The 24,139-nt window shown below is 38.1% G+C and overlaps 2 protein-coding genes across 2 annotated transcripts in view; one reads left to right on the top strand and one right to left on the bottom strand.

Moving 5' to 3' along the window:
• The first annotated feature begins 154 nt into the window (after positions 1-154).
• Positions 155-2,419, top strand: LOC123663374 (zinc finger HIT domain-containing protein 2). The gene is made up of 4 exons (XM_045598062.1): positions 155-358; positions 430-958; positions 1,267-1,470; positions 2,081-2,419. Exons 1-4 carry the CDS (start codon positions 312-314, stop codon positions 2,405-2,407), a joined length of 1,107 nt encoding a protein of 368 aa, XP_045454018.1. The 5' UTR covers positions 155-311; the 3' UTR covers positions 2,408-2,419.
• Positions 2,420-5,101: 2,682 nt separating this feature from the next.
• Positions 5,102-24,139, bottom strand: part of LOC123663157 (phosphatidylinositol 4-kinase alpha) — a 37,070-nt gene continuing 18,032 nt past the window's right edge. Inside the window, exons 16-38 of the mRNA XM_045597855.1 lie at positions 23,779-23,980; positions 23,358-23,495; positions 22,865-22,969; positions 21,605-21,796; positions 21,300-21,516; positions 19,307-19,507; positions 18,369-18,501; positions 17,777-17,851; positions 17,235-17,464; positions 16,456-16,583; positions 16,093-16,239; positions 14,710-14,891; positions 14,217-14,346; positions 12,979-13,158; positions 11,796-11,916; positions 10,618-10,808; positions 10,150-10,216; positions 9,633-9,754; positions 9,042-9,230; positions 8,403-8,525; positions 8,048-8,171; positions 7,040-7,199; positions 5,102-6,000 (exon numbers count right to left, since the gene is read on the bottom strand). Of these exons, the coding sequence (XP_045453811.1) occupies positions 5,775-6,000; positions 7,040-7,199; positions 8,048-8,171; positions 8,403-8,525; positions 9,042-9,230; positions 9,633-9,754; positions 10,150-10,216; positions 10,618-10,808; positions 11,796-11,916; positions 12,979-13,158; positions 14,217-14,346; positions 14,710-14,891; positions 16,093-16,239; positions 16,456-16,583; positions 17,235-17,464; positions 17,777-17,851; positions 18,369-18,501; positions 19,307-19,507; positions 21,300-21,516; positions 21,605-21,796; positions 22,865-22,969; positions 23,358-23,495; positions 23,779-23,980 (3,583 nt within the window). The 3' untranslated portion in view covers positions 5,102-5,774. The remainder of the gene's footprint in view (positions 6,001-7,039; positions 7,200-8,047; positions 8,172-8,402; positions 8,526-9,041; positions 9,231-9,632; positions 9,755-10,149; positions 10,217-10,617; positions 10,809-11,795; positions 11,917-12,978; positions 13,159-14,216; positions 14,347-14,709; positions 14,892-16,092; positions 16,240-16,455; positions 16,584-17,234; positions 17,465-17,776; positions 17,852-18,368; positions 18,502-19,306; positions 19,508-21,299; positions 21,517-21,604; positions 21,797-22,864; positions 22,970-23,357; positions 23,496-23,778; positions 23,981-24,139) is intronic.

The raw sequence follows: 24,139 nt of genomic DNA, 5'->3' as shown, positions 1-24,139 counted from the left end.
CAATATCTTGTAATATGTGATAGCTATAATATCTTACAGACATGAAAAAACACGCAGAAGCGAATATATTATTTTTTGTCACTCAAAATATTTCAGTTATTGGTTCTAACCAAACGCAAACATTGATACGTCAAATATGACATTTAACAGCTGTTTTCTAGGTGTCATTTTCGGTTTCATAAACAAATCGAAATATAATCGTATATTTTGATTTTGCTATCTATTTCTAAGTTTATATTTTAGTTAAGATTCATAATTCATTTTAGTATCAATTCTTAATAGGTGTTTGTTTCTATGGAATATAACTAAAAATGTCGAAAGAATTATCCCAAGTAAAGCAGTTGAGGTTATGCGCTTTGTAAGTAAAACATTTATAAATTATTTATTCATTTACTTGGATTGAGATTTTAATTTTTAAATTATTTTCAGATGTGATGACAAACCTAGTAAATACTGCTGTCCAAGATGCGAAGTTTTTTACTGCTCCCTCGATTGCTACAAATCAGACAAACACATGGAATGTTCGGAAAATTTTTACAGAGAGTGCGTAAACCAAGAATTAGCATCACATCATGTTGATGAAGATGCTAAATTGAAAATGGTCGAAATATTGAAGAAAATGCATGAAAATGGAGATGATGAGATTGATGATCCTGAAAATTGTGAAGATGTTGACTCTGATGATGGGTCAGATATAGATTTACACACACGAATACAGGATTTAAACTTGGATGATCCGGATGCTCTTTGGAATGCATTGACTGAGGATGAGCGAAATGAATTTGAGTTTATGCTGAGCAAAGGTGATGTAGGCGCTATAATACCACAGTGGGAGCCCTGGTGGTTGTATTGTAAGGAAAAAAAACTTATAGAGGATGTAAACGAGACCAGTAATGAAGCAGAGGTATTAAAGACATGCCCTCAAATAAAATCTGTACCAAAGTTTTCGTCTCTCACTGTAAGTAATTTTATAACCTGACATATTTATTTTTAGTAATGTAAATCTTTAGAAAAACTGACCCCAGAATAGTGCTTGTTTGAATTATAAATTTGTCCTCCTTACTTCTATACAATATTACTACTTACTTGTATACAATTTAATCTTATAAATCTTTATAACAGAATAAAATCAAAATTCTAGAATCAGAAACAAAGATATGTTTTAAAAATTATTAAATGTCCTCGTCATGATAAAACTTACTTTTAGAACACGTAAATTAATAAAGTATTGAATATAAGACAAGTATTTTGTATTTTATTTTACAGAGTGTGAAACCATCCCCTGCTATAAGATTCAATATGGCAAATGTAATAGCTTCATATGCATTCACTTTGAGGTACTTTAATGGTGAAATAGAACCCGTGGAAACAGCAATTTATATGCTAGATATTTGTACAAATTTAAATAACAATATTAACTTTGAAGATCCTGATTTGGCGATTGAATCGGTTGCTCAAAGATGTTTACAAGTGAGTAAAATTACTGTACTTTGCTGCATCACATTGTATTTAATTTAATTGTTAAAATATCCTATGACATGCGATAAAAAAATCAAAGCTAATTGTGCTGCTCTGTTTAATGGTTAATTTATGGGTTTTGTATTTGCCATACGGCACTGCTATGCTGTGTAGCTATGGCATTAAAGAATTTAGCCACCCCCTCTCTTTCCGTGGGAGTCATAAGAGGCGACTAAGGGATAACACAGTTGCACTACCACCTTGGAACTTAAAAAGCCGACTGATGGCGTGATAACCATCCAACTGCTGGCTTTGAAATACACAGGCTGAAGATGGGCAGCAGCGTCTTCGGTGCGACAAAGCCAGCCCTGCAGTCACCAACCCGCCTGCCCAGCGTGGTGACTATGTGTAACACACACAAGTTCACGTCAGTGAGTTGGAGTGAACTAGTGGAAGCCTATGTCCAGCAGTGGACTGCAATAGGCTGAAATGATGATGATGATGATGGCACTGCTAAGATCGTTTTTTACATATTATTTACTCTACATATTTAGAAAAAAAATCTATGTCAAATATTTTCTTGAACCAATTAATGATAATGTTCTTGTCTTTTTTTTTTCAGAGCGAATTAATTGAAACAGATGAAACAAGTTTAGATGTGATGAGAAATGACACATTACTAATTTTGAAAGGACCTAGTGAAGAAAATAAATTATTTTACAGTAAAGCAGCATTCTCACATATCATACAGATTTTCACAGATGCAAAATCACAGTCCAAATCGAACAAAACAGACTCCAATGTTGACAATAAAAACAAGGGGATCTTCTCTAAAAAATTCCCAGAACATAATAAAAATCATTTGCCTAGTATAGATGTGAGCAAACTTAAGAAAATTATAAAGAAACTCGAATATTATTTATCGTTTCTAGATAGTTGTAATGATTAATTTGTGTATATGTATATTATAAAATAAAAACATCTTAAATATTTTTATTTATTTTTATATTTTATTTACATTAATTTTTATTAGCCTTTATATTATGTCCTTCCATATATAATCAGGGTAAATTAAACATACTATAATTTTGTAACATCCTTGAAATGCTCTTGTCTTTTTGGGGTCCATATGCTACCATGCTACCATAACCGCATACTATTAAGTGGATTGTACACTTTATTTGCCATAATAGGATCTTGTGCAAAGTGCAAAATAAATCACTTTACATTATAAGAAATATCTCGAATTTCTTGCCATATTCTTGATGGCACATGTATTTAAAAATAATAACTAAATAATTTACACTTGATGACAAACTGACGATAGGTTTCACAAATAAAACACTTTTACCTGTACCATATACTTTATTTCAACAACAAAGACTATCAGAGGAATGTCGAAAACATTTATTCAGATATACGGCAATAAGTTACAAACGATAACTTAATTTTACTATGAAAAAGAAACTCGTTACAAAGCGATTATAATAACAACATACATAAACGCATTAATAACTTTGAAGCTAAGAAGCTTTTAAGGAGTCATTCACTTTAGGAGGGGTGAAGGAATTATATTGTGTGTATCTTAATTAAGGCCAAGTTAATCCAAGATGTCTTAAAATGAATGATCAACCCCATTTGTAAGTCTTGTTTTAATAGCTTATAATTATAACACAGGCAATAATATAGTTTTTTAGTATCGGAAGGTACTTATTAAGTAGCCTCTACTATTAGTAGTAGCAGATATACAATTAAAGAAAATAAAGAAAAGTATTTTTATTAAGTTTGTAATCTTATTGCCGGGAGGTATTCATTACATTAATCTCAGCAATCTATATTTATATAGTATTAAAGATTTTTTTTCATTTAATCTTATATTTAATGATATAATTCAAAGCGTATAAATATTAATAATAAATTTAATAGAATATCGACATCATCAACAACTTGAACTGACACAAAACAACAAATTTGCACTAAATATCGAAATGATCACACATCATTCATTTAAATATTACATTAAATAACATACGTTACGTACATGAAAATATCATATTTTTCTGCGATAAAAATATATATTTTTTCGATTAATTAAACCACGTTTACATTTCTCATTTTTCGTATTTCTTCGAAACAAATTTGAGCTGTAAATTATGTAAACGCAATTTTTATCGAGAGCAAAGAGCGGAATCAATAAACTTCTTAAGGTTTGATACCATGAGTTATAATTATACCTACGTCATAATATCATATATTTAATATAAATCTTTCAAGGTAATTTTGGCTGTACTTTGTGGGAATTAACAACTATAAGGAACCAAATTCTACCAAAATAGTAATACCACTAACTCGGCAACACCGTATTTATGATTCGCTAAAATTGTATCAATAAACAAATACTTAGGTGCAAATAAATAGGTGAATCGATATGCCATAACCTTTTAAAAGTACCAACACCTTGACTACTCATTCGATTATAATTTTCCTATAACTTTTATGTTTCACCATATATGTAAATATAATCCATCTAATGGCTGTATAAGGTACCCATAAATTGTAACATGCAGATCTGTAATATTTTTCGAATTTCGAATTAGTATATTTTCCAAAAATAACAAAAAGTTCCTTCTTAACTACGTTGTGTAGGAAATGTTCTAATGGCATAATGAATCGTGCTAATCAATTGCTTTCATGTATCATCGTCTCTTGCCAGCTTAACAATCACTAACTACACCAACAATCATATAGACTATTATGGCAATACATATATGTATTTATAGGAAAAAATATATAAATCATTCACATTAGCCAGGTATTGCGTGCCATCATTTATAATGTAGTTTTAAAAATAAGCTGGTTATCGTAGCTATATATCGCTCACTGCATCGTACTTATTAATATTTTTATGATGTTTTAATATATTTATCAATGAGATCCCATATAAAGTTGTAAGTTTACCAATGTACAGTCAACCTCAAAAATACTCTATAATTTCATTAATATTGTAAAATGAAAGTATACATTTTGATCTGAAATATCTTTAGGAAAACTTTCTCCAAAATTCTGTTGCATATTTTATTAATAATACAAACAATAAATCTGACTAAAGTTTTATTTTAATGGGTTTTAAAATGAAAATTATTATTTACTTATGAGTGTAAACGTGTTATTGAGGTCGACTGTACTGTAAAATTTATTTTAATAAGTTACAGAAATACGGAAAGAAATATCAAATAACGACATTTTTCACTTATTAATAACAAAAAGTTACATAACAATAAGCATATTGTTTATAACATATTACTTTAATTTTTATATCATTATAATTGAAATTTTTCGAAGAAGATATAAAATATATATTATAAGTAATTCTTATTACATTATAAGCTTGAAATGTCAAATCCATTTGGTATAATATCGACTCAGGAATGTATCTCTCAAATACAAGTTTGTTATCTTTACAAACAATGAAACTGAAAGGAATTTTAATAAGAGGGTTAAGTAATGCAATTATATATTATTTTAATAGATAATTTAGTATATTGAGAAGTATGATATGGAGGAAAGCGACAAAGAAAGAAAGAAGGACTGAATGTTAAGGAATAAATGAATTTTTTTTCTTTATTTGTTTTTTTTTTTCGTAATGAAAATGATCCGCATAAATATTATTATGTACTCAAAGTAAAGCAATAAATGTACACATATTTAGACATATAGTCAAAATATATGTTTATTAATATAATACTATGCCCATTTGAATGTAAACTTTCAATTAGATAAGTAATTTATATATGGGGTTACAAAAATTATCCTTTAGACGTTGTACGTTTCTCCACAAAAATATGTTAAGAAAACGTAATAGATTTTAGTCAAAACATTTAATTGTACTGCTTTATTTCCTATACTTCTTAAACAAGTCAGAATTAGCATAAACTGCTATAAAAAATTTTTCGTAAAATTCTCAAAATACTGTGGTATCTAAATCTGATACTAGTAACAAACTAAGACCGATTGCATCTTCTTACTTTGACGGATAGAAAATTATTATTAATAAAAATTAAAATACATTTTCTGGACGTTGAACCAGGAGTATTCATTGAAACTTATTATAATAAGATATTTGTTAATATGAAAGCCTTTTGTTAATATTAAAGAAGACATTGATACACGTTCTTTTGATATCACCGTACCACATTCAACAAAATTACGTCAAAACCCAACCTCCATATATCCATATTACAAACAAACAATAGTTTATTTTTTATCATTAATTAAATAAAAAAATATCTATAACCAACATACCAACACACCTTATTTTAATACGGAATTTGGTTTTGATAATATTGTATCATATCATAGGTCCTAGTTCTGAAGTTGAGGAAGGAATTCCTTATAACGGATAACATGAAAGCGGCCGCTTCCTTTTCCGTTGAATTTGGCGCGAACCTCGATCTTAACTGTCGTATAGTCTGTCCCCGGAAACAGGGTAAGCCGGTGTCTAACATTAGCGATACGATTGATATTATTGCTTCTTGATACGGCCTGGAAAATAAAAAAATTGAAAATATCATTAAGTATTGATGAATATCTAAACTGGACATCCATATACATAATTGTGTATATTCTCAATCAAAAAAAAAAAAACAATTTATACATCGACAAGTACATTATAGTACAATAAACATTGTTATGGATTACTCATAAACTACTCATCAGATCTCTCTATAAATGGAAGCACATGACCAGAACCAGCTTTTGATTAAAAAAGAATCATCAAAATCAGTACACCTAGTCACTCATCATCACTTCAGGCTATCGCAGTCCACTGCTGGACATAGGCCTCCACAAGTTCACGCCAAAAATGGCATGAACTCATGTGTAGTGCCCATAGTCACCACGCTGGGCAGGCGGATTGGTGACCGCAGGGCTGGATCTGTCGCACCGAAGACGCTGCTGCCCGTTTTCGACCTGTGTATTTCAAAGCAAGCCGTTGAATCGTTATCCCGCTATCGGTCGGCTTTTTAAGTTCCAAGGTGGTAGTAGAACTGTGTTATCCCTTAGTCGCCTCTTACGACTCCCACGGGAAGAGAGGGGGTGGCTATATTCTACACCTAGTAAAAAGTTATATGCAATACAGACGATTTGAACGACAACTTTTTTTTTATAATTGATTCGGCGTTAAAAGCCCAAGAAAGTGTCCTTTCATTGTATCAAAATAACAACTTTTTACAAAATTCTCTGATCGAATCGATTCTTATGCAAGTTCAAAGATTTTAAAATATTTATACTCTCGTCCAAATACAAATAGTTTCTTCTTATTCTTCGATATTTCTTGACTGATTTTTATGTAGTTTTCACCGGCTAGTAGCTGATACTTTAAGATACGACTTGGGCTTTTATTGTGACTTGTCTAAAGCCTAAGTTAGCTGTTATACTGACGATTCTGAGTTCGAAGGTAGCTTGTAATAAGCCGGAATTTACTCCATACATTTTCGTTGTATCGATTGTTTCTTTCGAATTCCATGAAAAATATCCTGAGAATTGATTTTATCAATGTTCATTATTGGAAGATAGTTCTGACCTGACAGCCAAGAAGGCCTGCACGCACAGTTCACAGAACCACTTGAAGGGCGGCGCCTCCATCTTGCCGCCCATCACCATCACCATCTCGTCCGTCAGCTTGATGTCGGGCTCGAAGCCGAGGTTACCACCCGGGGACGACTCGAACATAAAACCGAAGTCTGGAGATAAAGTTATAATTACAAATAAATAAAAAACACTTTTTTGTAGAAATATCTGGCGAACTTTAACTTTTGAACTTGACTTTTAGCGATTTTTAATTTTACAATAAAAATATCGCGGTAATTAATCGAAATAGAAATATAGCCTATATTTAAGTTGGACAAAACTACATATCTGTGCATAATTTCATTAAAATTGGTCCAGTAGTTTCGGAGATTAGCCTGGACAAATATCGTGACACGATTTTTTTATTATAGCCGTTATTATGCGCTCATTGGACGATTATGCAGAAGTGCCTTGCCAAAGTAGCTCGTATATTAAGACAAAGAAAATTTTAAAAAGGGCTAGGATTTTTTTTTCAGTTAGGAGTCGAACACCCAATGTAGATTAAAGCTACAATTCTAATATGTTGAATTATTACGTGTATACTTCTGTAGGTAATTATTTTTGGATTATATCAAATGTATGGCATATTAATACATGTATGAAATATATGTATTTTTTATTTTAATATTCATCATTAGAGCCTATACTGCTGGACATAAGCCTCCACAAGTTTACGCCAAAAATACGCCAAAAATAACGTGAACTCGAACGTGTTCTTTAATTATAGCTGGACGCTAGGAAACGCACTCCGACTTTATGTAATAGACACGTGTGACGTCATGTGTGAGTAAATTGTAAATTGTGTACAACAACACGGCTGATCTTGTGTGCGTCATATGATCGAAATTTGTCTTCTTACTAAATGGTACGAAATTTTGAAAAATAGTGTGTCTTAGACGTAGTCGAACTTTTAAACTGGTAAATTAAAAATAATAACGTACATTGATAAAAACGTACACACCTATATGAATGATGTGTCCGTCTGTGTCCAGCATAATGTTACCGTTGTGTCGATCTTTGATCTGCAGCAGGAATCCTATGACGCTGTACGCAGCCATTGACGTCACAAAACACCTTCTCGCCGCCTGGAAAATATTATTTTTATCGTAGTAATTAGATATGAATTTATAAATTTATTTTTTCTTTCAATAATAAAGGAATTAGACTGATCGATATAAGTTCACATAATATACCAAATTTTATAAGGTAAGTAACACCAACAATTCACAAAAAAAAAAAATATCTCTTCTCCAAATTAATGCAATAAAATCTGGTTTGTACAAATATTATTTTACAAAAAAAAATGATAGTTTTACCTGAAACTCTCTGGTAGTTTCGTCCCCATACTTTTTGATGAAATACTCATACATGCCGATGTCCGTCTGTCGTCCCAACTGATCTCTTGACTTAGCGTTAGGCACGCATTCTATAACGCCACACTGAAATATTTACCAGTTAATTTAAACATCATATCTTATTTTTTCATATGGTAATGATTTGGCAATATTTTTGTTAATTTCGGTATAATTTGAAAACAAGTAATGTGGAAAAGAAAATTCAATGTTTTATTATTTGGTTCTTGTGAGGACTTAACCATTGAAATTAAGATTTATCACATTGAGATGTAAGCTACTAATACCACAAGATATAAGTAATCAAAAAAATATAATGATACATGTTAAATATCTTTAGCTATCTTCTACACAATTTGTTTAAAGTTTATGACAAAATTTAATGATTCAAAAGAAACAGAGAAATTACAGAGAATAGAAATTAACTAAGTTTTTTTTTGGTCGTCAAGCATGTTCTGTTACTCACTATTTTATAAAATTAATGGGTTACAAGGTAACCCACTAATTTTGTAAAATACGGGGGGGGGGGGGAATTAAGGGGTTAATAATATATAGGGCAAAACAACTTTCGCTGGGTCAGCTAGTATATCTATATATACATACCCCTGGAGCAGTAGCTACAACTTTATAAGGGAATAAGTATAGATCGAGGCCGACTTGTTGAAATATGTTCTTGAACAATGATATAACTTGCAACGCCAGCATGTCTTGTCGTACGTCATCCCCTACTTTGAATATGGCTGCTTGCCATGTCTCCGCTGCTATTGATGTGTATCGATCTTTGCCTTCTTCCTGTTTTGAGAGAAAAATTGCAACACATAAATAAAATCAACCTACATTTTTAAGATATTTGTTTTTTTATTCCTATATTTAAGACTTTTTACTAAACGTCTCGCATAGTTTTTCATAGCAGAAATATTTTTTATTTATTTATAGTAGTTTATTTGAAAACCTCTAGAACGTTCTAAATTACTGAAACTATTTACTGTTAATTAATGTATAAGACGCTCACAAAACCGTGTGACAATATGACTTAAAACGTATAATGCACCAAATTAAAAAAAAGCATTTTGCTTATGCAAAAAAAAAGCATTAGAATAAAACACAAAAATGTATTCGATAAATTTAACCTCGCAAAACGCTCGGTGCGAGTAGAATCGGTAAAAAAAAGTTAAATAAATTTTACAAACTTACGGAAGGTATTTCCTCCCCAGATGCGATAGCCATAGCGACTGTTTCCATTTCAGCTATGCCATACTTTCGTACTCTAAAACGAGCTAAGTATGGCGCTTTCGCGGCACTCTGCATAGGCGTACCTAAAAATATTAACATAATTGTTTTAAAAGTATTAATAACACGCAACATCAATTTTAAACATGTACAACACAGTGTAGCATTTTTATGTTAAATTTAAAATGTCTCAGATTTTTACTTAATTTTATTTTGATTTTATTTAATTAGAATAGCTTACAGCTTATTATAACTAATAGAGAAGAAAAATAAAAAAAAAGCTAATAACACGCTACCACATATTGAAACTAAACAAAACACAACAAAGGCGAATATTCCTAGAAAGAGTAATCTATACAATCCTAAACAAAACTACTTAGTTACCAGTGTGCAATGTAACAATGTGATTGAATTATTTATAGTATATAAACAACATACAGATCATAAAAACTTAAATACTGCACTAATATATTAAACTTACCGCTTTTATAATCTATATCAACGACCATAGAATCAGGATTAGAGGGTAAATAGCAGCCCGGTTGCACCTGCAAATATGAAAAGAGATTTATACAAGGGTAGAATTTGTTATTAATTCGTACGATTTATTTTTGTGTCACCCACACATTTTTTGAATATCATATCAAAAATCGACCGTTCCAGCGGGGATCCAACCAACATCTCCGACTTACCGTGTCGGCGCTCTAACCAATTAAGCTATGGAACGATGTACTCACTAGATCGAATTTTTTGATATGATGATTTTATATTCGGTCTAAAGCGACCGTGGCGCCGTCTATAGTGATGTATATGCATAGTAATGTGAAACTTTGAATAGTTACGAGTGCTGTTAAGGATTCACAAAATATAACTATAAATTCGGACAAGAATTCTGACCAGTAAATCTAATAAAACATTACAACTCACTTTATAATTATTAATATCGTACCTTGACATTTTTCAGTGCTTCCAAACACGCTCTTTTCCTCTCAGCTCCCTTGGGATAGGGTCTTATGATACCACTGATGTTAGTTATCTGACTGAAGAAATCAAATTCTCTCTCATAGAACGCTTTCGCTGGGCCGGACAGCGAGTCGACTATGCATTTCGTTAAATTTTCTAGTATATCGTACAGCGCAGCTGAGGATATAAAAATATTTGTTATACATAGGATATAGGATAGATCAAACTTCGTCAAAAATTTTATTTTATTCACTCATGCATAATTATTTTTGCTCGCAAACGAAATAATAAAATTAAATTAAAAATTAAAAAAAAAAAGTTTTCTTTTCTTAATTTTATTTTTAAATTCTTCTATGTTGCTTAGTTAAGTTAGGTTCGTTTAGACTATTTGTCATTGGGGTGCTAATTTTCGGTGACCTCCTCGTGGTGCACCCTGGGCAACGGGACGGGCTGCTGCCCCGTATCACAGTCGTCGTGCTCCGTCGCGTGCCTCTGATTATGCCAGAGTTGTCCCGTGGGCGCATCAGGGGGCTAGACGGGGGCTAGACGGGGGCCAGACGAGGGACAGACGGGGGACGGACGGGGGACGGACGGGGGACGGACGGGGGACGGACGGGGGACGGACGGGGGACGGACGGGGGACGGACGGGGGACGGACGGGGGACGGACGGTAGACGGACGACGGACGGACGGTAGACGGACGGGGGACGGACGACGGACGGGGGACGGACGACGGACGGGGGACGGACGACGGACGGGGGACGGACGACGGACGGCGGACGGACGGGGGACGGACGGGGGACGGACGGGGGACGGCCGGGGGACGGACGGGGGACGGAAGGGGGCGGACTGGGGACGGACGGGGGACGGACGGGGGACGGACGGGGGACGGACGGGGGACGGACGGGGGACGGACGGGGGACGGACGGGGGACGGCCGGGGGACGGACGGGGGACGGAAGGGGGCGGACTGGGGACGGACGGGGGACGGACAGACGGACAGACAGACACAATATCCTAGTGGATAAAGTTTCGCAAGATATCAGGCAGTTTTTATAATATCGGGCAGTTTTTATAACTCGGATAAGGATTTGAGCTAAACAGCTATTTTATTATCAAACTTTCAACAATTAAAAAAATACCCTGATAAAATTAGACCACTTACTGTCTTTATTATGCATCTCTTCGTCCGTATACATATTGGTATGCATATTCCAGATTAGCTGGTGCGCTACCACTTGGGATTTCTTCGCGAGCGATTTTATTAGTTCTGCTACGTAACCCATCTGCAAGGAACATAGTTATGAAAAGTTGTAATCGACATAAACTTAGTAATTTATCAATTTAAATTAATGTTTATGGTTTATGTGACTTATGAATTTACAAGATCACTCTGACATTTCGACCAATTTCTTTATATGATTATTTCGAAGTCCGCAGGGGTTATAAGAACTTGAAGACGCGTAAAGCGTGAAACTAGTAGACAAGATTCATGTGTAACTGCGAGGTAGGTGTGTAGTCAAGCGTGAAGTCAGGTGGCAAGCTGTCTGTCGTGAAGCTAGGAGTCATATGTGTAGTAAGTCCCAGGTGGTGGATGTATATTCAGTTGCAAGGCCAGATAGCAAATGTTTATTGAGTCGAAAAACCAGGAACTTGATTGTGTAATATCAGTTAGAAGGCAGGTGGTAAGCCATTCGCGGAGCCAGAAGACAAATAAATGTGCAGTCTAGCGACGAGTCATAAGTCAGATTAGAAGTTTAGCGAGGAGTAATGAGCAAGACGCTCGTGGAAACAGGCAGCAGATGTAGAATCAGCCGTGGAACTAGGTGGCAGATGTATAAGCAGTAAGGGTGCCAGATGGCAGATGTATAGTCAGTTGAAAATTTTAGTGGCTATTGTGTCTGTGTGTGTAGTCTGTTGTGGAGCTAAGTGGGTGATATGTAACTAGTCGTGGGGCCAGAAGCCAATTGTAAAGCTAGCCGAGCAGCTAGGTGACAGATGTGGAGTCAGTCGTGGAGGCAGGTGGTAGATAGATAATTTGGTGTAGAGCCAGGATTCAGGTATATTGGAAGTGGAGCCAGGTGTGTGCAGGTAGTGTGCAGGTGGTGTGCAGGTGGTGTGCAGGTGGTGTGCAGGTAGTGTGCAGGTCGTATGCAGGTAGTGTGCAGGTAGTGTGCAGGTAGTGTGCAGGTGGTGTGCAGGTGGTGTGCAGGTGGTGTGCAGGTGGTGTGCAGGTAGTGTGCAGGTAGTGCGCAGGTAGTGTGCAGGTGGTGTGCAGGTGGTGTGCAGGTGGTGTGCAGGTGGTGTGCAGGTGGTGTGCAGGTGGTGTGCAGGTAGCGTGCACTCACGGTGTCGTGGCGCAGCGCCTGCACGAGCTGCGGGATGTACAGCAGCACGGCGGACGGCGGGTAGGACGAGAGCGTGGCCACGGCCGCCTGCGCCGACAGCGGGTGCGGCGGGTACTGGCGGCTGAAGTACGACAGCGCCTCCACCGGCGACACGCGCGCCCACGTCACCATGTGCACCAGCTGCGGGCGGGGCTGCGTTAGGCGGCTTACTAGCGGGCTTTAGGGAATCGGCATCCGTCGACGGCTACACACACGCACTACACGCAACGGTACGTGATGCCGACGCGCGACGCGTGAGGCCATTGAGCCGTAAGCGCTAACCTTCCCTTTGATTTATGAAAGGGGATCGATTTTCAATTTAATTCTCATAATTGAAACTTGCAATCGATCGCTTACGAACCATATAATCGAAGATGCCACGACCCCCAGACCTTACTTATTTTCTGATGTGTTATTTGGTTTCAATTTTTAAAGTTTCTGGCACTAAACACTGGCATTGAAAGGTGTCTGGCAGTTCTTATTTCAAATTGTATGCAATATTCCCGACAACCTATGTAAAAATCAGGTCTCAGACTGTAAGTAATGTGATTACGATTTTTGCGTACCTTGCGCAACTGATACCTGAGAATTGGCCGTCAACCCAAGCAAGCAGGTGCGTTCACTGTACACACAAATACCTACTTACTATATTGTGCATATTTTGTTTATACCTCAGTTATACCTCAGTACCTTTTGTTAAAACTCAGCTTAGGTAAGCTTCTTAACGAATTCGATCTCAGAATAAATTAGAAAGTCATGTTCACATTAACCAGTTGAAGTAAGGCCTACAACTACACCTTTACTATTGTAATGATAACTCACTAATTCCTTAACATGGATAGACTATTGTTCCATTGAAGACTTTGTCAACATACTATATGTAGAGTATAACATATTTTTAATCGATTCTATTTTCGTCATTCGTTATTGTAACCCTTTTTTGGACGCATTATAATTCAGTTATGTTTGGGACGTTTGGGACATTTTAATACGAATATCACGAAGTTTTAAATAATGCAAAATAAGAGTTACTCATATAAAAATAAACTGTAAAAATGGAGCAGAGAATAATTTTGTTTTGAGTTAAGTTTCTTTTTCTCTTTACCTGCTGTCAAATCTTAATAACTGACAGTACATACACAATTATAATATTGAATTAACAATGACAATTTTAATACGGTTACAAATAATAGACTTACCTCATGTGCATCGTTAAGCAATGTTTCTGTCGTGACAAGATATTTCAAGGCTTGAGGAACGTGACAAACAGCTGTCGGATGTGACTGTACTTTACGTTTTATCTCTGCTATTATGCTTTCATTCTTTAACCTAAGAAAACAGAACATTATAAAGCTAATAAAATAAAATATGTACTTTTAATTAATACAAATGAAAATTAATCGCTAAAAGCTATAGACTGTTTTTTTTTTACACGAGAATGACTAGACAAATTTTAGGCGTTCTTTTTTTAAAAAAATTGTAATTTTATTTTATCTCTTTATATCTTTCTAATACTTATGGGTTTAAATTTTTAAAAAATGCGCAGATAATTTCAGTAAATCTAACAAATAATTATAAACAAATAATAACCGCTATTTTATTTTCGCGCGTTTGACAGTTCACAAGACAGGGTAATGGCTGTCGGATCAATAGATTATACAATCATGTATAATGAATAAATAAATAACTAACCGTTCTGGCAAAAACACAGCCAATGTTGGACTAATATCCCACGCTAGTTTCGCGTAATCCCGCCAAATCCTCTCGGTGTTGGGTTTAGATCTCCAAGTAGCTATATTGTCTTCACCCGGTATTGCTTGCTCTGGCCGCCCGTGTGGGTTGTGCCACGTGACGAGAAATTCTATTTCTACTGCCTGGTGAAGTAAAATGATAACAACCAACATACAAGAAGTTCTATTGGCCAATTTCTTTCTTTTGATCTATTGGCGTATTGAGTGGCGTTTAGCAGGGTTTAACTCGATTTTGACTGTAATTTATCAATTTCAACCAATACTTGATCTATCTTCTACTAATACTTATATAACCAAATAAATTCAGACGAAGAAGTGCTATTGCTTGAGCAATGTACTCTAGTGCACTCGTGAACTAAAATTATCAATGAATTTATTTGGTGTTAAAATGTAAATGTCAGTTGAGTCACGTTGAGTAATTTTTAACCGACTTCCAAAAAAGGAGGAGGTTCTCAATTCGACTGTACATTTTTTTTATGTATGTTACATCAGAACTTTTGACCGGGTAGACCGATTTCGACAAATTTTGTTTTAATCGAAAGGTGGTGTGTGCCAATTGGTCCCATTTAAATTTATTTGAGATCTAACAACTACTTTTCGAGCTATATCTAATAATGCGTTTTTACTTGACGCTTTTTTCGTCGACCTACGTTGTATTATACCGCATAACTTTCTACTGGATGTACCGATTTTGATAATTCTTTTTTTGTTGGAAAGGGAATTTCCCTAGTTTGGTACCGTGATAAGGAAACCAGGATCTGATGATGGGATCCCAGAGAAATCGAGGGAAACTCAAGAAAATCCGCAATAACTTTTTACTGTGTGTACCGATTTTGATAATTTTTAATTTAACCGAAAGCTGATGTTTATCATGTGGTCACATATAAATTTTATCGAGATCTGATAACTACTTTTTGAGTAATCTTTGATAACGCGTAGTTGCTTGACTATTTTTTCGTCGATCTACGTTGTATTACTTGTCGCTGTAATTGAAGTCGGTTTTTTTTTCGTTTGCGAACAAACACAATTATTCCACTATATCCATAAGTTTATATCAATCAGGCTTTTAGCCACCAAAACCCTCATATTGATCTAGTTTGCGACGAAGAATTTTTCGGCTTGGCTTTACATTCTAAACAATCTCATACCTAACCTAGGGTAGGTTACAGTCGAAGCCTTGCCAGAATGAGCATAATAATATGTTTTTCACTAGTATCGAGAAAAGAGAAGATACTTCTACTATATAAATATTTACTAATATTCAAGACCTATCGTAAAAAAAGACAATAATACCTACTGAACGAACAGCTAAAAAATCACTTACCATAAGTTCCAAAATCAGGTTCCTCTTCCGAACATAGTCCTTCACGAAAGGGTCCTGAGACTTGGCAGGTGGCTTCACGCTTCGGTTGGATCGCTTACCCGCGATGCTGCCCGCGCCACTGCTTAGCGTAGTCGTCGACATCGGTACCTGGTGGGTACGACTTCAATCAATATGAAACTGACTCTTTCATGGTTCAATTCCAAAGACTCGTACGATGTAATTTGATATTGAGGTAGTTCAAAAATTACATTAAAGCTTAGGTTAACTTTATATTAAAAAGGTCCCCAGGACTAGGATTTATGCGGATAAAATCTCAAAAGCATCATTTTTTTAAATAAATAATTATTTTAATGACTATCATACCGTATTAATCCATCCAGTGGTCTGTCTGTTACCAATATCGCTACTGTTCACCGAAGACCGGTTGTCCGTAGGTGAATTTGTTGTGTATATACTTTGTCTGCTACTCGGGTTCACTAGTTCGAAATCAACTAAAAATTAAACGAACAAAAATGTTTATATTTCAAGTCTATAATATAGACATGCAGAGTTAAATTAAGAAATGACAGCACTTATAAGTAAATTCTAAAAAATAATGTGAAAAAAGTGTGTGTCAGCTCCGACGCACGACTGGAGTTTACTTCTTCATATCGACTATTTAAATAGGTACAAAAAAGGCTTACTAGTCTAAGAAAAAGATTAATACCATATCAAACGTTAAATAAACGAATCAAATAACGATGGCGTTTTTAGAAAACGTCGATACGTCTTTAGACTTTACGCGATAGATGGCGTTACGAGAAACGTAACGAGGTCGTTCGTTTAGTAAATTTTACTACTCATATTATTTTCATACCGTGAGACTTATATGAAAATAGATTCTAAAGAAGTAAACTCAAATAAAATAGAAATTTATTTTATTTGCAAAGAAGTTAACTTAAACTACATCAATGTATTAAATCTAAAAACGAAACGTAACACTCTCTCTTTCTATCTTCATTAACTTATATCTCCCTCTCAACTTCCATTCACCTCGCCCGATCACAATTTTCGTAACGCTCTCGTCACGCATTTACCAGCTTACTCCTCAAAGCAAACGTGCGTTAACAAGTTTTACTTCAAAAAGCTACATAAAACCTTACCGCCCATATCACTACTCTTCAAATACTTCTTGTCCGAGTGCATCAATTGCCAGAACTTAATCAGAAATATTATCTCCTCTCTCAAAGCTCCAGAACTCTTGGAAGGGCACTGTAAGCCTCGACAGAAGTAATCCAGGCACACACTGTATACGCGTTCGCGGAGTATATTCCTTGCTAGGGACTTGGGCAGGATATCGCCTTGAAGGAGAGATAGACCACAGGATAGTAACCTGTAAAAGGAAATGATAAAGTTAGAAACAAAATAAGGTAAATATTTCATTGTTGAGTACACGTCTTGGTGTGCTATTTACTATAACTTTTTAAATAAAATAAATAAGGTGGATAGGTAAGTTAAATTTGACAGTAGCAGTCGACAAGCAAATCCAACCGAACCGATCGCCTATAAGCTATACTCATGTTTTTCATGATCTGGACATTTTTTCTTGTCTGCCATGGGTGGTCACTCAGTTCAAATTATTATTGTTTTGCTTAACTGCTTTCTTGTTATTTTCATTAACATCGAATAATATATTACTACTTACTTGAATCTAACACCAGCAGCTTCAACATGCCTGTTTAAGTGATCCCTTACATCGCCAACTGTTACTGGTAACGACCTGAGAATTTAAAAAGATATTTAACTAATAGAAGTCTCTAAGTATATAATTAAATTCTGTCTAAAAGGTCGTTGGCATTATAATAATAATGTTTAGCACAGCGAGTCGGATGGGTCATTCCATTACTATCAAAAATTTAGCACAAAATTTAAAAAAAAAAGATTTTAAAAATTTCTTGTTTATATTTATATATGAGTATATGTGTATATGTGAATGTATGTAAGTGTGTAAGCATATGTATGTATGTATAATTTTATAATCTATTTTGATGTATTCTAATTTCTATAACAATTATTTGTACACTTCCTAACCGCTTTTCTATGCGCTGTCCTATACCTAAAGGTTGTCTGGAAGAAATCGCTCTTTTAGCGATAAGACTGCCTTTGTACATCTTCCTCTAATTATACTACTTTTGTTTATATCTTTTAATGGTGTGCAATAAAGAATATTATTGTTATTATTATTATTATTATTATTATTTCTTATAAACACTTTTTATTAATTAAATAATTCTTACCTGTGAAGAAGACTAGCTAACATTTCGACTTTCTCCAAACTGTTATACTTCGCCGTTTCGGCTACTTCACACAAATATCGGATCCATACTGCGTGAGGGGCGACAAAAGGCGGTTTCGGTTCTAACTTTGCACCTAAGATAATAAAAAAATTCGGTTATAGAGGAATTTCTAAGTATTTATAATTTTTAGGTCTATCACTCAAAAAAGTCAATGAACAATTTAAGTTTCAGGTTCTTTCTAAAGTGTTATTTTTATAGTTAAAAATATATAGACATTCCGGCGCAACTTTTAAATGCATGCAATGAGTTCCACATAAAAAATTAGCATCGGAAGGTTATTTATAAATAATAATTTTTCTAAATATTTCAACACCATATTCCTGTTTATATTTAACACGAAAAACTACCAAAAATATAATACAATAGCAGATATTCTACGACGCTTTCATCTAGTTGTTCACAGCAACTAGCGGATGCCCTTACGATAGCTAGTGTCATCGTCGCACATGATAAATTTTTACAAGTGAGAGATTTTTTTTTTATGTCACTAGGTTGGCAAACTAGCGTACGGCTCACCTGATGGTAAGCGATTACCGTAACTTATAGACGCCTGCAACACCAGAAGCATCGCAAGCGCTTTGCCGACCCAATCCCTGCAGGAGCTCTGGTCACCTTACTCACCAACAGGAACACAATACTGCTTGAAAACAGTATTATTTTGCTGTGATCTTCTGTAAGGTCGAGGTACTACCCCAGTCGGGCTGCTCCATATTTTGAGCAGGAAATTCCTGCTGTGCCCTACCTCAGTGAATTTATATACAAGATCAATTTATACACATGTGGTTTGGCATTTGTGTTGACATTGATTTACTCGGTATATTGGGGGCCACCGAGTGTGAGACGTGAGGCTCCTGAGAGGAGGACGTTTATATTTTTACCTTCATGTGCCGCTAGAGGGCTGATCTCCTCCGCCTGTTTGGAGAAGAGGCCCATCTTTCTGTCGACGGTGCACTGCCAGGCCGCGAATATCTCCTGCAGAAGACGCAGCTCGAGGTCCGGTCGGGACGTGTTGAGCCACTGCCAACACTCCACCGCTGACGTTACGGCGTCCTCCGTGAAAATGTCCACTTGAGACCAAGCTGGTGATGAAATAAATAATTTATATACATTTGCTTCGTTTTATAAATAAAAAAAAAAACGATTAAAGTATAGCCGAAAACTAGTTGTGTACAGTGTTTCTTAAAATATATATAAAAAAAGCTTATGAGTTGTTACCGGAAAGGGTGTAAGGGAATAAAAATTTAATTCATAAGCAAAAAAATTTGAAATTACTAATTGTTAACGTTAACTAGTGATCATACTGCGCTAGGTTGTGTAATACACGAGAAGAGAACTATACTCAACTAAATAATGAAGTACGGCGGACAGCAGAGCGCAGCTGCTAGTAGGTGAAATACCAACAAAGGAGGGATTTGCACTACAGAAAAGAGCAGAGCAGAGCAGAGCAGAGCAGAACAGAGCAGCGCCACAGAGCAGCACTCACCTATACTGTGCAGCAGGGCGCGCGCAGTGGGCGACATGCCGGAGGACGAGGACGTGGCCCGAGCGTGCACGAGCAGCGCGGAGCAGCGCGGAGCAGCGCCACAGAGCAGCACTCACCTATACTGTGCAGCAGGGCGCGCGCAGTGGGCGACATGCCGGAGGACGAGGACGTGGCCCGAGCGTGCACGAGCAGCGCGGAGCAGCGCCACAGAGCAGCACTCACCTATACTGTGCAGCAGGGCGCGCGCAGTGGGCGACATGCCGGAGGACGAGGACGTGGCCCGAGCGTGCACGAGCAGCGCGGAGCAGCGCCACAGAGCAGCACTCACCTATACTGTGCAGCAGGGCGCGCGCAGTGGGCGACATGCCGGAGGACGAGGACGTGGCCCGAGCGTGCACGAGCAGCGCGGAGCAGCGCCACAGAGCAGCACTCACCTATACTGTGCAGCAGGGCGCGCGCAGTGGGCGACATGCCGGAGGACGAGGACGTGGCCCGAGCGTGCACGAGCAGCGCGGAGCAGCGCCACAGAGCAGCACTCACCTATACTGTGCAGCAGGGCGCGCGCAGTGGGCGACATGCCGGAGGACGAGGACGTGGCCCGAGCGTGCACGAGCAGCGCGGAGCAGCGCCACAGAGCAGCACTCACCTATACTGTGCAGCAGGGCGCGCGCAGTGGGCGACATGCCGGAGGACGAGGACGTGGCCCGAGCGTGCACGAGCAGCGCGGAGCAGCGCCACAGAGCAGCACTCACCTATACTGTGCAGCAGGGCGCGCGCAGTGGGCGACATGCCGGAGGACGAGGACGTGGCCCGAGCGTGCACGAGCAGCGCGGAGCAGCGCCACAGAGCAGCACTCACCTATACTGTGCAGCAGGGCGCGCGCAGTGGGCGACATGCCGGAGGACGAGGACGTGGCCCGAGCGTGCACGAGCAGCGCGGAGCAGCGCCACAGAGCAGCACTCACCTATACTGTGCAGCAGGGCGCGCGCAGTGGGCGACATGCCGGAGGACGAGGACGTGGCCCGAGCGTGCACGAGCAGCGCGGAGCAGCGCCACAGAGCAGCACTCACCTATACTGTGCAGCAGGGCGCGCGCAGTGGGCGACATGCCGGAGGACGAGGACGTGGCCCGAGCGTGCACGAGCAGCGCGGAGCAGCGCCACAGAGCAGCACTCACCTATACTGTGCAGCAGGGCGCGCGCAGTGGGCGACATGCCGGAGGACGAGGACGTGGCCCGAGCGTGCACGAGCAGCGCGGAGCAGCGCCACAGAGCAGCACTCACCTATACTGTGCAGCAGGGCGCGCGCAGTGGGCGACATGCCGGAGGACGAGGACGTGGCCCGAGCGTGCACGAGCAGCGCGGAGCAGCGCCACAGAGCAGCACTCACCTATACTGTGCAGCAGGGCGCGCGCAGTGGGCGACATGCCGGAGGACGAGGACGTGGCCCGAGCGTGCACGAGCAGCGCGGAGCAGCGCCACAGAGCAGCTCGGTGCGCAGTCTCACTGCCGCTGGTGCACGCCTCTCTCAGGGCTGTGTGTAAGCGCGCGCCGACTCGCCAGACCGCAGCCTCTCCACCGCCTTCTGCGTAAACTGCACCTGCTACCTGAAGAAAAAAGGTAATAAAGGTTAAGGCATGGATATTGAGCGCCAACTTACCAACTTTTTCCGGTAAAGAATAAAGAGACAATGACCTCCCCGGAGTAGCGGCTGCGCTGCGACACGACGGCCAGCAGCGCGGCGGAGTCCTGCGTGACGCAGGGCGGGCGCTTGTCCAGCGCGGCGCGCGACAGCGGCGCGGACGCGCGGTTGAGCCCCGCCGCGCCCAGCAGCGCGCCCGTGGCCAGCGCCAGCCCGCAGTGGTGCCACAGCGTCGAGTTCGGCACCTGCCGTCCGTCGCCTCGTCAAAACATTCGGCCCAACGTACAGCGGCCACTTAATAATAATAATAATAATGGACATCAGCGTCCCGCATGACGAGAACCTCGTGAAAGCCGAGACTGAGAAAAAACGTAAATATCTGGATCTGGCGCACGAGATTGTCGACATTTGGGGTGTGGGGTCTGCTGAAATAATCCCTATCGTAATATCTGCCAACGGTTTGATCCCGGTTAGCCTCGCTCACCATCTGAGGCAACTGGGGATCCGGGACGGTTCGCTCGCAGCCAGGATGCAGAAGGCGCTGTTACTTGACTCGGCTAGGATTGTCCGCCGGTATCTCAGCCTACAGCCCTAACCCCCGGCCGTTTGATCTCCCTGCCGGGGCGTATTCCTCCACCCGCTTATATTTATATATGTAAGTATAAGTAAATTTACTATATTATTTATATAAGTAGTTATTATAATATATGTATCTATTATGTATTGGGCGGGCGGAGTGACATTCAGTGAAATAATAATAATACCTCCCGGCCGTTTGATTTCCCTGCCGGGGCGTATTCCTCCACCCGCTTATATTTATATATGTAAGTATAAGTAAAACTATATTATCTATATAAGTAGTTATTATAATATATGTATCTATTATGTATTGGACGGGCGGAGTGATATTCAGTGGTATAATAATAATAATAATAATAAAAACTCTTTATTGTACACCAAAAGTGAGCAAAAATACAAAAATAAAAACAGGAGTTAAGTACAAAAGACGGCCTTATCGCTAATGAGCGATCTCTTCCAGGCAACCTTTGGGTAAAGGAAATGGTATATATGTAGACAGTTTAGGTGTACTTCACTTCTTAACTGTAAGGAAATAGCTTCGGGGGGGAGCGACGAGGAGTCCACACTGGTGCCACAGTTTCGAGTTTGGCACCTGCTATGTAGTACTAAATACTTTGAAAACTTTCGATTCAACGAGACTTACAGCGATTGGTACAAAAAGCAATAATAATAGCTAAATGTCTCGCTTAGTGCTAAACTCGGCTACTTCCATGATATATATCGAAATTGCTCACTTGATTGAGATATTCCTGCAAATGTGATCTGGTGGACTGCGGGGCCCATTTCATAGCCTCTTGGACGATGCCGTGACAGCGATCGGCAAAATCTTTTACAATACACTGTAAAACAACACATTGCTTATGAAAATTGACAAACAACAGCATAAAAAAACAATGGCATTGCTTCCTACCAAAATAAAGGGAAGGCAAAATGAAATAGATGGGAGATTCAATAAGGTTTAGATGGATATAGGCATCTCTCAGCATCTACATAGTAACAGTATTTTTCGGAGATTTTTTGTTCGAATATGGCAATACTTTGGCTGAAACATTTAAGTAACATAAAGGTTGTTAACAATCTACCGAAACTTTTAATAATTGATTCTAAATTATTTTTTTTTTGGCAAACTGTTTTTTTTCCGCCTTCATCTATGTTGTTTTCCGCTTTTCGACCCAAAAGCAAATTACAAGATGCACGAGTAAATTTATTAATTCAACCAATACCTACCTCACGACCTTCTAATGTATCTTGAAGTTGAAGAGTGAAATCAGTACCGGGTACTTTTAATAAAGGAGTTTCTTGATTAGCATCCAATTCTAGACTGAAACTTAATACTTGTAGAATATCTAACATCGACCAGAGAACCTGCAATGATACATATTTTTTTAAATAAAATTTAAAAAAAATCAAGTTACGAACTACCATTTAATTAAACATATATAAGACTTAAAAATTTCAAATTTCAAAACATAATAATCAAATTCATATTTAAAAATAATTTTATGTTGAACGCTAACATCATTTAGAAACACCGTAGGTTGGTGAATAAAAATGTTAAGAGGATACACCAAATTATTAGATACGTAGTTATTACTTTTAAAAAAAAGAAAGAGATAGAAAAAAGAATAGATGGAGTGGTGACAGATACCCGACAGTTCCAAAGCAGATGCGGGAATCTATCAACCAGACCAGCCAGCCATTTATCCGCAACCCGTCGTATTTGCTTGTGTATGTGGTTAAAGTTGACCAGCAGAAACTGGGCGTGACCCTCGAGCTCTCTCTCTCGGGCCTCGTCTTTTATCTTCTCCGACATTACGTCTAAGAACTTCTGGAATACTTTGTCGCCAACGCTACGGGAAGTTAATAAATGGAAATTTTCTTCTGAAATCAGTCACCACCCATACTGGTCGAATATATTATATTTATTTATTTTTTATTATAATTGGTTGGAAGTAACAAATATAGATTTTTTTTTCTTCTTTTTGAGAAAGAGTTACATTTAAATTAGG

Source organism: Melitaea cinxia, chromosome 20 (assembly GCF_905220565.1).
Source record: "Melitaea cinxia chromosome 20, ilMelCinx1.1, whole genome shotgun sequence".
Classification (NCBI taxonomy): domain Eukaryota; kingdom Metazoa; phylum Arthropoda; class Insecta; order Lepidoptera; family Nymphalidae; genus Melitaea; species Melitaea cinxia.
Note: the sequence above shows the minus strand (reverse complement) of the source record. Positions and strands in the feature narration are given on the sequence as shown.

Excerpts from the sequence above, each read along its gene's own strand:
- LOC123663374 (XM_045598062.1), top strand. The coding sequence starts at position 312 with ATGTCGAAAGAATTATCCCAAGTAAAGCAGTTGAGGTTATGCGCTTT. Across the intron at positions 359-429 it reads CAGTTGAGGTTATGCGCTTT|ATGTGATGACAAACCTAGTA; the intron begins GTAAGTAAAACA and ends AATTATTTTCAG. Across the intron at positions 1,471-2,080 it reads TTGCTCAAAGATGTTTACAA|AGCGAATTAATTGAAACAGA; the intron begins GTGAGTAAAATT and ends TTTTTTTTTCAG.